This window comes from Struthio camelus, chromosome 3 (assembly GCF_040807025.1).
Source record: "Struthio camelus isolate bStrCam1 chromosome 3, bStrCam1.hap1, whole genome shotgun sequence".
In the NCBI taxonomy this organism is placed as follows: Eukaryota; Metazoa; Chordata; class Aves; order Struthioniformes; family Struthionidae; genus Struthio; species Struthio camelus.
This window is the reverse complement of record NC_090944.1, coordinates 146,023,119-146,037,895: the sequence shown is the minus strand read 5'-3', so window position 1 is coordinate 146,037,895 and position 14,777 is coordinate 146,023,119. Positions and strand designations below refer to the sequence as shown.

The 14,777-nt window shown below is 53.0% G+C and overlaps 1 protein-coding gene across 1 annotated transcript; it reads left to right on the top strand.

The window, feature by feature from the left end:
- Positions 1–3,183: 3,183 nt before the first annotated feature.
- On the top strand, positions 3,184–14,188 carry NKX2-2 (NK2 homeobox 2). The gene is made up of 3 exons (XM_068936535.1): positions 3,184–3,390; positions 12,208–12,995; positions 13,516–14,188. Exons 2-3 carry the CDS (start codon positions 12,737–12,739, stop codon positions 14,073–14,075), a joined length of 819 nt encoding a protein of 272 aa, XP_068792636.1. The 5' UTR covers positions 3,184–3,390; positions 12,208–12,736; the 3' UTR covers positions 14,076–14,188.
- The last annotated feature ends 589 nt before the right edge of the window (positions 14,189–14,777 follow it).

The following is a 14,777-nucleotide window of genomic DNA, read 5'->3' as shown; positions in this document are numbered from 1 at the left end:
ATATATTAAGGCACAGAGTTTTCCACGCTTGCTTCTTCTGAGATGGCTGACATATTGCATGCTGGAAGAGAGGACAAAGGGAGAAGAGTGGGGAAAGCAGGCATCTGCCACAGAGCTGCTGTCCCCTGCCTGAGCAACAGGTTATTATGGGTTCAGTGTTATTTATTCCCTCCCTGGAGTTACAAGGGACCTGGGGAAGGGATCTGGTAACTCCTACCAATGCATCCTCAGGGTTTGACACTCCAGCCTTCTCCAGTGAAACTATTACAATTATCAGGGCCTTTTAAGGAAGAGAGAATAAGCCCACACTAAAAAAAAAAAAAAAGTATCCTGACCTCCTCTCTCCCAACTTTTTCCTGAAGCAGCATTTCCTGACAATCCTGCAAACAAATAAATATTTAAAAAGCCTCTCCACCTGTGAAATATAGCCTCTGACAAAATCCTTGGCCTATTTTTACTTACCAAAAAAGACTTAATTTCCAAGATTAAGTGTAAAGAACAGAAGTAACCATTTAGCATTCACTTTATCTGACTTGTTGAATGATGACTTTCCCTAATTCCAGTCAGACTCTTGCCCACTCACAAAATGAGGACATACAGGTTTGGTGTGGAAATCTGCAACATCCCCTTTGCTCTCCTTCCCTGGACTTAGTAGTTTTGCCTTCCACAGTTCTAATGGGATGACTGAATATATGCATCACCTGCCAAAAAGCCTTCCAACAAGGTTTCTTTATTAATGAGTTGAAAATGTCTTTATTAATAAAATGATAACTAAATTAATGTTGCCTGGGCAACATTAATTCTCCCCACTTCCCTTAGGTGTACATGTTTTCCAGTAGAGTTTGAAGGCAGGGATGCTGCTTGGTCACACTGTCAGCCACAGGGAACACCAGCAGGGCTTGGACCTCTGCAATCCATAATACAAAGCTTTGCCTCTACAGCAAGCAGCGGTGATATGGCATGCTCTGTATGACCAGGCTCTGGGGAGAGGGTTAACACCTGTATTTTGCCCAGAAGTTTGCTATCAGTCAGTGAAGGGAAAAGGGCAGGATCCTGGAGCCCATGCCAGGCTCTAAAGAAGAGCTTGCTACTTCTGTAACTATGGACGATCCTTGTCCTTTTCCCACCTCCAGGCCCATCCCTTCGTCTATCTGTTCCCAGACTCATTTACCCTCTGTCCCTAAGGTCCCATTTTTTTCCCCTTTAACCCTCTCTCGCCTGCCCCGAATCCAGCTGTTGAACTCTTACATTTCTCCTATGCTCCTCCTTCAGTGTTGTTTGAACACCACCAAGGCAGGCAAAGGAAGGAGCCACAGCACCAGCCAGCTGTGGAAGATATTAGGATTCGCCCTTGCCACCCAGGGTCATGGCAGGCTCAGCTGTAGAGGAAATCTGCAAGCGAATTGCATTTGTAAGCTCTCATGAGCCTGCGTGACTTCACCTCTTACTGAGGTTTATAACCCAAAATTTATATAAATTTCTACCCAAATCTGTGCAATTTTTCCTGGGGATGTTGTAAGAAACATCTCAGATGTCCAGACAATATCTCTTCTGAATTTGTTGTTATGGAGGCTGAAGGTTTCTCCGATATATAAATAAATACCTAACTATTTACACCATTATTTTTGCATGGGTAACTGGATACCTTTTCCCCTAATTTCTCTCTCCAAATCAGCCATGAGGGGAATTTTCTATCCAAACAGTACAAGTTTGGAAAGGTCATTAATGGTTTAGAACAAGCTCTTTATTGATTATTATGAAGATCAATCACCTTATCAGAGGTCTGCACTGTTAGAGTTGCCTGTGACCAGGGGTATTTACCTAAGAGATACCTGTCTTGGGCCCTGGAGACTTTCACAGAGAAGTCCAGGATATTTGTAGAGTTTTCAAAAATATGGCAGGTGATGGCGAGAATTTAAAGGAAGGAAGCGAGATCAAGGGAAAATATTCCTCTGACCTTCCTTCTAACCTCAGAAGTGACCAGTGACATCTATTCAAGAGGACCTTGGGCTTCCTCCTAGGGAGAGAAGGCAGGGAGAAGTTTTCCTGAAAATGTTTAAAGCATGCCTCAAGAGTTATTTAATTTGCAGATCCATAGATTTAAAATGAATCAGAGCAAAACGTTCACTGCATAGGGCTTTACTCCTCGAGTAACAGCCTTAACTTCAGCGTGGGGAACTGGCAGAGTAAACAGTTACACGAGGTGTGTAATAGCTGCATTAGTTGCCTTGTGTATATGGGGCTGTGTGTATGTGGTAGTGGTAGTGTTTATCTAAGCCATAGCTTGCGAAAGGAAAGAGCAGAACCAGTCTGGAAGAGAAGCAGGATATAAGGATCAGATGCCAAGAAAATCCTTCTGGCCAGCTGCAACATTTTCATATTTCTTTCTTTATTTGCACGGGTTTGTACCTTTTGCAGAAGCTTCCTGCAAACAGGTAACACTTTTCATTACCCTCTTCGGGGAAACTGAGCATCATTCCTACCCTCCCCCATCCCCATCACCTTTTCTTCGCCCACCCGCACCCCCACAAAAAAGCACACGAATAACTAAAATTACCATCAAAAAAAGAAAACCAAAAAAAAAGAAAAAAGAAAGGGGAGAGGGGCTGCAGCTGGAGCTATCTATGGAAACCCAGCTCTAATCTCTCGCAAACCCCTGCTATCAAAGCTTGGATCAGCATATCTAATGTAAACGAGCTTTCACACATAAATAACGTGCCACATCTGGCTATTTGGTTTTTATAGCGTCTTAGCTACCGAGCGATTTATAGAGGGCAAGCCTGTTAAAGAGCAGCCCGGGCTAGGACGGGGGAAGTTGCTCGCTTCCCCAAGGCGGAGCGGGGTGGGAGGTGTGAAGAAGGCGAGGTGGGGAGGGAAATAAGCGGCGAGGTGGGGAGGGAAATAGACGAGGTGGGGAGGGAAATAGACGAGGTGGGGAGGGAAATAGACGAGGGGGATTTGGGCAGCGCTGGGGGCAGGACGCGCTCCGCTAGCAGAAAGCGAGCTCTCCGCATCTTTGGGGAAGGGGGGCCGGCGGGAGGGAGGGCTCTGCCCCCCGGGGAAGAGGGACGGCTCAGCAGCAGGGCCAGGGCAGGCTTAAAAGAGCCATCCAGGAACCGGCGTGTTTGCGCTTATAACCAATTTATTACCGCCGAACATATGGCCAGCATTTCGCCTCGCGTCACACGCCGGGGAGGAAAGCAAACAGACCCGGCGATGTAAAGCCGGCGGGAAGGAGCGGCCGCCCTGCAAAGCGGCGGAGACAATGCGAGAGGCGCGGAGCCGCCGCCGCCGCCGCCCCCGCGCTCCGCCGCTGCCCGCGTAAAGCTGCGCTGCTGCCGCCGCCCGCGCCCCGCCGGGTGCGGGGCAGCCCCGCTCCGGCGCTACCAGGTGAGCGCCAGGGGAGGGGGCCCGAGCTGGGCTGGGCCGGCCAGGAGCCGCCGGGGTTGGGGGCGGCGGGGTGCGCAGGGGGGCGCGGAGCGCCGGCGCAGCGGGGTGGCGGCCGGAGAGTCACGCAGGCCGAGGGAGGTGTCACCGGGCGCGTCGCCCATGCACACCCCGGTCCCCGCTGGAAAGAAGCACCTGAGGGTGCCCCGCGGCTGCTCGGGGTCTCCCCCTCCTCTCCCTGCGGGAGCCGGCGAATTGCAGAAATACGCTCAAGTGACAGCAGGGGAAAAAAAAAAAAAAAAAGACTTATCGTCGCTCGGAAGCAGCAGGTGGGAAAGGGGGTTTTGTGCCGGGATTTTTCTGCTTCCTCGGCTGCTTTTTCTCGCCCTGCCGCTGAGGAGGCGGACGGGGCGAAGGCGGATGGGAAAGCGGCAAAAGCCGCCCTTGTGCTTTCGCTCACGCATCCCCCTAGCCCCGGGACAAGTTTGGGCGGTCGCGCAGCCGCCGGGAGCGCTGCGAGGTGGGCGCAAAGCCGGCTGCAGGCGGGGAGGGGGCACATCCAGCCCGGCGTGAGCAGCCAGCCCGCACCTCTCCCCGCCTCTCGGAGCCGCCGCGAAACTCGCGTCCTGCTTCAGGGCACCGAGGGGAAGGGTCTTTCCCTCCGGAGCCCTCCCCTGCCGGCCGGGGGGGGGGGACTACCAAAGCTGGCCTTCACCCCCTCACCTCGCTGTGCACCTGGGTGCCCGGGTGGCCCCGCCGCCCTCCAGGCTTGGCCCAGGGGCTGCCCTGTGCCCCGCCGAGCCCCCCCAGCCCGGCCGACCGCCCACGCGGGAGCGCGCTCCAGCCTCCACGATGGCTCCGGGCTCGGGAGGGCCTGGGAGAAACGTGGCTCCTTTTGGAAGCTCTTGATCGCTTGATTTGCGTTACCTAGGGAGGAAGGTAACTGGCCTCATTTCTTCCTCCTTCCCCCCTTCCCGGGAAGCAGCTGGTAGAGGACACTTCTCGTTTGAGTCAGCAGAGTACGCCAGAGGATCGAGAATGGCTCAAAAGTCCCAGTCCCTGGTCTCTCGGGTCTGCACCCAGGGCAGTTTTGCATTTCTCTCCTCTCCACCTTGGGGACTCGGCCAGGCTTCCTGCCCCCGGCAGTGCGCGCTGCTGGCGGCCCCGAGGGGTTTTCTTCCTTTCCTTGGTGTTTCCCACTCCCCGGTTTTTGGTTTCCACCTCAGACCTTTCCCCTGGGCACTTAGGTAGGGTCCCTCCCTCCCTCCTCATCATTTGTGCAAAAAGAAAATGATCCTGCTTTCTCCGACTGTTTCAAAATCGGAAATGAGCCTTCCTAGCTTTTGGCAGGGGAGAAGAGGTTTCAAATTCAGTCCGTGACTTGTCAGCCTACTAAACACCCTAAATGTAAAGCACACCACTTACCGATATATATATCCCAACTACCTGTGTGTACATATGTATATACCCATCACATAGTAGACGGTTGGGCTTTTTAAGTCCTCCATATTGTGCGTGTGTGCGTGTGCAAGAAATAAATTCAGATAAGAAAGTGCTTTCAGGGCCATGCTTCATAAAGAACTATAAATCTCTTGCATTCAAATTGCCCTTATCGAAACGAGTTGGATTTTTCTTTGCAAGGAAGAACATTTCTGACAAAGCTTAATCTCATTGGGACACGTTTAATCATTAGAGAGATGTGAACGAATAAAGCTGAAGGGTTTGCTGGGGGGGAAGAAGCATTTGGCTGGCAAATAAAACAGTTATAATAGACTGGAACGGGAAGGAAGGCCCCCGGGCTCTACTTACAGCTTCTGCTCGGGAAAAAAAAAATGAATAAGACAAACAAATAGCTGGATCGGATCGCTATGAGGTGCAGGAGACTTCAATCTTCTGGCTTTGTGTTAACATACCTTGCGTTAACAAACTGCCTCGCACTGGTGTTGCCTCTGACTCTATTGGCAATATTTTCAAAGATCTCATTAAACTGCATTTATCAAAGCCCTAACATGTGCCCTCAAGCTCTGACATAACCCCATTAGCCCCGAGGGAGGAAGGGGAAAAAATCCTAATTTCTATTACAATTTACCACCTCGGGAGGTTTGGTTGGGGAATATATCTATATCTACAAATTTATATATGTAATATCGGTGAATTGGAAGGATTTCCCCGTCTTTGAAGCTTCAGGGGGAAGAAGATAGAATGATTGTGAGAGGAGGAAAGCTCATTTAGATTCCTATGTCCTGGAGAAGATTTAATTGTCTCTGGGAGAAAGGCAGGGCGGCGCTGGGATTTTGGGGGGTTGATAGTGGGTTTCTCTTGTTCCTCAACAGGGAAGGCGGATGCTGATGCCGTTTCTATATGCGGGAGGAATCTTCCTTTCTTCTTCTCCTTTTTTTATCTGTTTCCTCAAAACATCGTTAATGCCTTTGTTAATGACATTTTTCCAGCCATGAAAAGAGAAGGGAATTTCACCCATCAGAAACTCCGAGCCCCACACGTTACAATTAAGTTCTTGTAACCAAAGGAGGATTTAGAGGGCTCTGTTTCTTCATGATTTTAGGGAATACGATATTTTTAACACCCTTCCATCCCCTGGCCAGCATGGCGTATGTGCAAGGTAATTTAGTTATGCGGGTTTTTCCTTCCCTGCCACCTTTCCTGTTGCTGAGTTTCGGGGTGGGGGGGAGTGCACGGTATTGTTATGTTTCTTCCTTGGCAGAGATGTCGCAGAGTCCCTCTCCAAAGAGACCCAGAAGTACTGCGGAGTGAAGTAGTCCACTCATTTTAGTGCTGCCGCTTGTATCTGTAAAACGGTTGCAATGCAGGGCGCGCCGTAGACAAATGAAATTTTAAATAGTCTGTGCAGGGGAAGGGATCCCTTACGGTATGTTAGGGGTGATGGTTTTGTTGTTGTTGTTGTTTGTTATCAGAAAAAAAAAAAAAGGATGTCCTCTCTTAATGACGCAGGTCTTCTCCCCCTCCCCCCCCCACTTAAAAAAAATAAAAATAAAAGAAGAAGATATTGTTTACAGGGGATGTTCCTAAGGTGCATCGCTTAATAACAATTATCAGGAGTAGAATGGGCTGCGCTTTCCTTTCCCCATTGATTTCAAGTGTAGCTTATCCTAAGAGATAACATAAACCTGCCCCTCTAACAAAGGCTTTGTGTGGGATCGCTAATCCGTACGGAGCGGTAAGGTGCAATTCTTTTTATTTATTTATTTGTGGTCTGGAGTGAATGAAAACAATAGCTTGCACCTTTGGTCTAATCAAACAATAAACTAATCCACTTGACGGCTGTTATCGAAGATGTGATGTGTGATGGGTTAGAGGTCAGGACAAGTGAACTGTGCAGGGAGGGGAGAAACAGTGGAAGACTCCAGTTAAACACCTTCTCATTCACACCCGTACGTATATGGATGATATCATATAGATGATATTACTCGACAGAGAAGGGAATGCAGTCAGGGGAATCGATGGCTTTAAATAATTGGAAAGACCTCGTGCTTTTGAACGATCGGGAGTTCTCGTCCGCCGGTGAGACTAAAAAAGCAATTAAAGAAAAGAAGGCACCTCGCAGCTTAAAAATAATAACCTATTTGTCTGCCTGTCACAAGGCCGAAATAACGCTTTTAACTAGCCGGATAGCTGCTTGCAGCCCGCGGAGCCTGGCAGAGGACTTTAATCCAAGGCGCAGCTTTTAATTCCCCTGCTTGTTTGTTTGCTTTGCGGCACCTCGGCCGGTGCGGAGCCCTCGGTGGGGCTGGGGCGGGCAGGGGGTCCCGGCGCTGCCGCCCGGAGCGGGGGGAGCCGCGGCGGCCGCCCGCGCCCCCGGGGCTGCGGCCCAAGCCGGGGAGCCCCTCGCCTTGCACATGCCGCCTGTCCTGCTGCCCGGGGTACGAGCGTGCACTGGAGGGTCGCTAAGGGCGGCTCTTTTCCTCTCTTATCCCCCACCAAGTGTCTCTTCCCCCCCGCTCTTAGAGAGCTTTAATGCTGCTAAAATAAAGAGCTGCGGCTCGTCCGCGGGAGGGGGCTGCTCTCCGCGCAGCTCTGGGCGGCGAGCAGAAGCTGACAAACACATCGGAAATGAGAGAAAAGGCGAATGGCTTGTGTTTGAGCTACCTGTAAAAGTAAACAGGTAAACACTTCCACGCTACTAGAGGGCACTTGTCCTGAAGTACAAGCACTTAGCCTGTGTACACGCACCTCTCCTTTTCAGCCTCTTGTTCACTTGTTCAAATAACCCCTCCATCCTATAAGTCCGGGGCTTAAATTCAGGCGGATCTGGCCGCAATGGCATTCCGGCAGCTTCAAGCCGCGAGGTCGGGAGGAGCTCTCTCGCTCTCCCCTTACCTCCCGCAGCTGGAAAGGGCCTTCGCTGTCTGCAAGGACAGCCCGATCTGCCCCACTGCCCAGATCTCAACTCCAGTTTGGGGGTAGCCCCCGTTTCGGGTCGCCAGCAGCTGTTGGGAAGGCTTTGGTGGGGCTCCCCCTGAGATGCCACCTCCTCTCTGCAGCGCTGGAGCATCTCCCCCCTCCTTCCCGGCTCCAAATGGCCCAGCTGGTCCCAGGGGTACACAGCGGCTGAGGAGGGAGCACGTCGCTGTGGGAGTTGGGGGAGAGCCCCGAGCCAGGGCAAACGCGGGCCAGGCCCCCAGCCGGCCGCTGCTGTCCTCCCCAGCGCCGGCCCCGGCCTCCGGGACGGCGGGCAGAGCCATCCGAGCAGGGTGCTGGGAAGGGAACAAAGAAAGACTCCCGGCGAAAGGCACAAAGGAGAGCCGAGAGCATCCCCACAGCTGGCATCGTGACAGTGGGTGCCTCAACTTCGGTTTCGATAGCTGGCAGGCTGGCGTCGTTTTTTTCCCCTCGGACATTATCAAAAGCGGGCTTAGGGGAGGCAGCGGCTCGTTGCTTGAGGAGCGCGGGGCAGTGTCCTGGCCCAACAGCCCACCTTGACGTAAAAAGGACCGGGTGGCTCTGACGTCACGACTCGCAAGTGACGTCACGCCCGCAGCTGCCACCTCGGCCGCGGCAGCGCTGGACTGCGTCGGGGCAGCCGGAGCTGGCCGTGTTTGGGGGCCAGCACCGCGGCAGAGCGGGCACAGCCCTTGCCCCTGCTCGGCCCTCGCCAGCCCAATCCTAAGAAGCAGCGGGGGCAGCCGCGCAGGCGGTGCCCACGCGTGGGAAAAACCTCGCGCTCTTTCCCACGGCCCAGGCGCAGCCCTCACCGCGGAGGCCGCAGGGGTCCGGGGGCAAGAAGAGCTCGCCCAAAATCAGCGCTGGGGTCACTCCGACCCCTCAGCGGGGCAGGCAGGAGCTGACCCAGGCCTGCGGCTGCGGCCACTTGTGCGCAGGGTGGCTGGGGCTGGCAAGGCGAGGGGCAGGGGGTACAGGAGGGTTGGGGAAGGGGGCTTGTGACTTTTCCCGGGACTTTATGTGCCGAGTGGGGTAGCCGGGCACAGGCCGGCCGTGTTGTTAAGGCGCTGTATGCCGACAACAGGCCATTGTTACCCTACCCGCACCCCTTCTGATTAATGAGCCGGCAACTCTGGTTTTCCCTGAGGAAAATATTTACCTATCAGGTGGTCTGCGAGACTATGGCCAAAAGCCATCCCAGGTTGGGGGCTGTGTGTTTGTGTGCTGGGACGGTGTGGTGCAGCCGGTGCCATACTGATAAAATCCCACAAGTCGTATTTGCTCCCGAGTTTCTTATTAGGGCTATTTGTTCAGCGTGTACGCTTTCATTCTTCAAGCTACCTGTCCTGACCCGTCAGTTCCCAGGCTCGGGGGTTGTCGAAAGAGGTTGCAAAAGGCCTGTCAGCGCAGTTTTCCCAGCGCCTCCCTCCTTTCGCTGGTTAAATCCCTCAGATGTCGAGTTTTCTGCAGGACGGTGTGTCCATGTTGTGGCATTTGCGCGTTTGGTTTTTGTTGTTGCTGTTTGTTTGCTGTTGTTGTTTTGAAGTCTGGCTCTTAGATCGGCCTGAAAAGGAGATCTTCTCAAATTAAATTCACCACCGTCGCCGCCACTTCTCGCACACACATGCCCCCGAGCAGAAAAGCTTTGCAGTCCTGCCGCCCCCAGGGATGCTCTGCTCCGACTTCACCCTCCAGCCCGTCTCCACCGAGGCTCCTTTCCTGGGGCTCGTTGGCTTAATTTCTGCTGGGGGTATTTAATTTATTTCTCAGCCTCTTTGGTATGGGATGTTTTATCGTTCTGCTGCTGTTGTGATTATTACTGTTATCACTACTTTTTTTTTTCCCTGTTGACTGCCACGGTGGGAAGGAATTAAAATCCCATCCTGTCCCATCCTATCTGCCCTGAGCGAACACCATCACCGACCCCCCCTCCTCTCCGGGCAGGTCGAAATGGACGAATAAATCAGCCAGTACGTGCCTGACTCGAGATTTGCTGGAAATTAAACATATATATTTAAACACACTGCCCAAGCGCCCCCTCCCCCAGGAGAAGAGTAAAGAAGAGTAAGGGAGCGCCCACATGAAGGGGTTCCCTTAATATTGAGGAAGGACTCAGAAATGGATGAAGAGATAGCCATTGAGTGCAGTTGAATACCATGACAACTAGGAACAACCTCAGATTTATTCCCAACAGTTAGAACACATTGAAAGAGGGCGTCAATCACGTATTATTTCGCCACTGAAATAAATGCAAAAACTGAGCCGAGACAAAAGGTTCCAACAGAAGCCGGACATTTGTCTACATTGCGGACATTGTTTCCAGCTTAGCCATAGGGTTGTATTTGTGTTTGCGCGGGTCCGACCACCCAGGATGTGCTCAGGGGCTTGCTTTAAAAAAAAAAAATCCCTGGGCATTGTCAGCCACATCACATACTTTATGGGAGGCAGGGTGGGGGCTGGGGGGAGCAAAGATGGGGGGAGTCGCTAGAAAAAGGAGGGGAAGGTGCAAACAAACTCATCAACAAATAGGACGATCTCTAAGGAACCATCTTCCTCCTTTTTCTACCGCCACCAGCCCTATTCCCACCCCCTCCGCCTGGGAGAGAAAGTCAGACAACTTTTCTTTTCCAGGGGGAACAAAAAAAAAAAAAAAGGTGGTGGCGAGTGGTGGCGAGAAGCTCTTTCCCAGATTTTGACTCCCCCCACACGGTCCCATCACCACGCCCGAAGTGGACGGTCCTCCTCTGCAAACCGCCTCCGCCAAAGCGGGTCGCCTTCTCCAAATCACGGCGATCCCTTCGAAGGGAAGAGGAACCTGCAGGCTGTCCTAACTAGAGCCAAGCCGTTCCCTTTTCCGCACACGCACACGCACACACGCACACACACGGAGCAGCGAGGTGCTGTGTCCGTCCTCCACCGAGGCAGGCATGGGGTGGCATGGGGGCAGAGGGCTTGGGATGGGGTAGTGCAGTTAATAGGTCAAAAAGCGAATGGGAAACTCAGCGCCGGGCGACCCACGCACGCAGCCCTTTAGCGCCTGAGCTGAACTGCGTCCTTCGCGGGTGCAGAAAAGGAGAGGGTAGGAGGGGAAAATAATAATAATAATAATAATAATAATAATAGTAATAATAATAATAATAAGTTGAAGGCAGACAGAGAGAGGCGGTAGAAATTGGGGAGGGGGGACGGTTTCTAGCGGGCCTGGCTTGCGGAGGCGGTGTGCCCCGCGCGGTGGGGGAGCCAGCGCACCGCGGGCGCGGCCAGAGGGCGCAGGGCGAAGTGAGGGCCCCGCGGCGCCCCCTCCGCGGCCGTCGGCCCCCGCCTGCCGGCTCAGGCAGCGCGGCCAAGGGCTTGGCACCCACTAGCCCGGGGCGGGGGCCGGGGGGGGGGGGGGCACACTTGATGCTCGCAGATGCTGCCTTCTGAAATGTCTTATTGAAAAGCAGCCCCTTCCTTACCCGCCCCCTCCTCAGCCCTTGTCCTGGGAAAAAATAAATAAACAAATAAGTAGCTAAATAAATAAATAAAGCACAAATTGACGGCAGTCATATTTGAAAGTCCATTGGGCTCCAGCCCATTAAGTTAGCTAAACGGACTGTGTTTTATTCCCCTAGAAGAAAGAGGCAAAATCAATGAGACCTCTTGAAATAAAGCCTGCCCTCCCCCCCCCCCCCGCCCAAACTATCACGTCCCGAATCTCTCCGGGTAGTGACTGACGATTGTATTTTGCCAGTTTGGTTAATTTCGGAGCAAACTAGAATCAATTACTTGCTGTTTAATTTCCAGTGTTCATCCTTAAGCCTCAACCAAAATATTGACCTAGGAGGTTTAGATAAGTTGGTCTCTTGCCATCTGAGCAGCATCTTGTTTAGGTACCGAGCAACAACTGGAGCGCATCTCCCGCACCGAAGCGCTCCTGCCCAGGTTGACGTCGGCTGCGAGGGGAAACGAAGGCAGGCGCGGGCTGCTGGGGAGGGGGTGGCAAAACCGGCAAGGCAACCTTTCTCTCCCTCCTTACCTCCCCCCCCACACCCTTTTTTTTTTTTTTCCTTTGGCTTTTCAAGGCACTCGGTGGAAAACACACTTTGGAGTGTGTAGAATATCGGGCTGGTCCGAAGCTCTTTGTATGTAAATATTGTGTTAAAAAAAAAAAATCACACACGCACACACACACTCGCGCACACACACACACACACACACACGGAAAAGGCCCTCCCCACGCTGGTAATTAACTGACACGTTATACCACTCATCACCAATGGTGGAAGCTCGGAGCTCGCCCAAAACCCGCAATTTCACATCTGCAAACACTGTCTTCATCCACTTGACTTCTAAGACCCGCCCACACGTGGCCAACCTTTCCCGGGTTTAATGTATTTTTTTTCTCCCTCCTCTCGGCAGGTTCATGTGTGGGGACCAGCCTTATATGGACTGTTCACTCCAGCAATGGCTTATTTTTTTCAAGCGGCAGGCACGGGTTCGGTGTGTTTAAGCAAGAACCAGAAGTGATTTTTTTTTCTTTTTTTTTTCCTTTCCTTTTTTTTTTTTTTTTGATGTGTCTATCCCCCTTTCCCCTGGAGTTACAAACTATTTCCGAAGCCAGCTGCTACTTCTGCTCTCTGAATCTCCTCCGTAGCAGAAGAAGCCCATAGAAACCCAGAGATCCACCGCTGCGGCTGGGGCGCCTCTTCTTCTTTCGCGCAGAAACCCTCGATTATTTTTCGACATATTTTTTCCTGCTCCAAGTTCGCCACCACCGCCACCCCGTACCCTCCTCCCCCTCGCTGGTGTGTGTGCGTGTGTGTGTGCGCGCCTTGTTGTTGTTGTCGTTTCGTGTGTGTGTGTGTGTGTGTGTGTGTGTGTGTGTGTGTGTGACACAGCCGATCGACAAGCTGCTCCTTCAACTTTCCTGCCTAAATTTGGCCAGAACATGTCTCTGACCAACACAAAGACGGGGTTTTCTGTAAAGGACATTTTGGACCTTCCTGACACCAACGATGAGGACGGATCTGTGGCGGAAGGAGGCGAAGAGGAGAGCGAAGCGTCGGAGCCTCCCAAGAAATCGGGAGTTTTGGGACAAAACCCATTGGACACTGTTCAAACGCTGCCTTTGAAGAACCCTTTCTATGATAATAGCGATAATCCCTACACGCGTTGGCTCGCTAGCGCCGAGGGCATCCAATACTCCTGTGAGTACCGGCGAGCCGCGCCTCCGCGCGCCGCTCCGCGGGTGCGCAGAGCCCAGCCCGGGGCGCGGCTGGCCCCGAGCCCCGCGGCGGCGGGTCACCGGGGTCGGGGCATGCGGAGGGGGCTCCGCCGGGATGCGGCGGGGCGAGGGGGGAGCTCCGCTGGCATGCGGAGCTATTTCGCAGCCGGGATGGAGGGATTACAGGCAGCTCGGATTTCCCCCGACAGTGGGGTGGCTCGGGGGCGTTCAGGGCGCTATTTTTCCTTTCCTTTTTTTTTTTCTTCTTTTCTTTTCTTTTTTTTTTTTTTGCGCGCTGTTTTTTTCCGAGGCGAGGAGGGCAGCGGCCGCGGCGCTGCCTGCTCGCAGAAAACGCGTGCGGGGGCTGCGAGCGGGCTCCGCGGCTCGGCAGCTGGGAGCCGCCGGGCGCGGAGCGCGGCGAGCGGGGGGCGGCGCGGAGGGCGGCGGAGCGGCGCGGAGCCGTGCGCGCCGCTGACGGCGCTGTCTTTGCGGACTCTCCGCAGTGCACGGGCTGGCCTCCGGCAACGCCAGCCAGGACTCCTCGGCCAAATCGCCCGAGCCGTCGGCCGACGAGTCGCCGGACAACGAGAAGGAGCCGGCGGGCGGCGGGGACGCGGGGAAGAAGAGGAAGAGGCGGGTGCTCTTCTCCAAGGCGCAGACCTACGAGCTGGAGCGGCGGTTCCGGCAGCAGCGGTACCTCTCGGCGCCCGAGCGGGAGCACCTGGCCAGCCTCATCCGCCTCACGCCCACGCAGGTGAAGATCTGGTTCCAAAATCACCGCTACAAGATGAAGCGGGCGCGGGCCGAGAAAGGTATGGAGGTGACCCCGCTGCCGTCCCCGCGGCGGGTGGCCGTGCCCGTCCTCGTCCGGGACGGCAAGCCCTGCCACACGCTCAAAGCTCAGGACTTGGCAGCCGCTACTTTCCAAACGGGAATCCCCTTCTCCGCCTACAGCGCCCAGTCTCTACAGCATATGCAATATAACGCCCAGTACAGCTCTGCCAGCAACCCCCAGTACCCCACAGCACACCATTTGGTACAAGCGCAGCAATGGACTTGGTGAACGCTGCAGGAGAAAACACACACTCGCCCGCACAGCGCACCCACACACACCCACACAAAAAGGCGAAAAAAAAAAAAAGAGGAAAAAGCGAGAGAGAGACAGACTGATGCTCCAAAAAAAAAAAAAATCAAAACTACAGGGGAAGGGATGGAGAGGGAAACGCTATTATTATTATTATTATTGCTATTATTATTATTATTATTATTATGGATTTTTTTCCTCTCCTGTTTCTTTTCCCCTCCATTTTTGGGGGGCTCGGTTTCATTTAGGGGGGAGGTGGGGGGAAGGGAGGGGAGGTGTTTTTGTGCGTCATTGTTTACAGAAATTTTTGCGCCATTCAGAGTGGTCCTGTCTACCTACAACTAAAATAAAAGGGGGGAAAAATCATCAGAATAAAAAAAAATAAAGCATAAAAAACCCGATGCTCTTGTGATTTTGTAAGGTTTGTTCGTGTACTTGTAGCGCTGTTGTCAGTCGTCTGTAACGCCAGCGGAGAACACTTTAAAATGGAGATCTTGATTTCTCCTTTTCTGTGAAAAATTTTGCCCGTCTGTAGATCCTGACAACTATTAGCAGGGGCATTTTTGCATATAGTTCTTGTTATTGTTGCTATGAGTAATATTTAGGGAGTTTATTTTCTTTTATTTTATATGGGGTTTGCGTGCTACTATTCTCCTAATGATCACGAGGGCAAGAAAAAGA

Excerpts from the sequence above, each read along its gene's own strand:
- NKX2-2 (XM_068936535.1), top strand. The coding sequence starts at position 12,737 with ATGTCTCTGACCAACACAAAGACGGGGTTTTCTGTAAAGGACATTTTG. Across the intron at positions 12,996-13,515 it reads CGAGGGCATCCAATACTCCT|TGCACGGGCTGGCCTCCGGC; the intron begins GTGAGTACCGGC and ends GACTCTCCGCAG.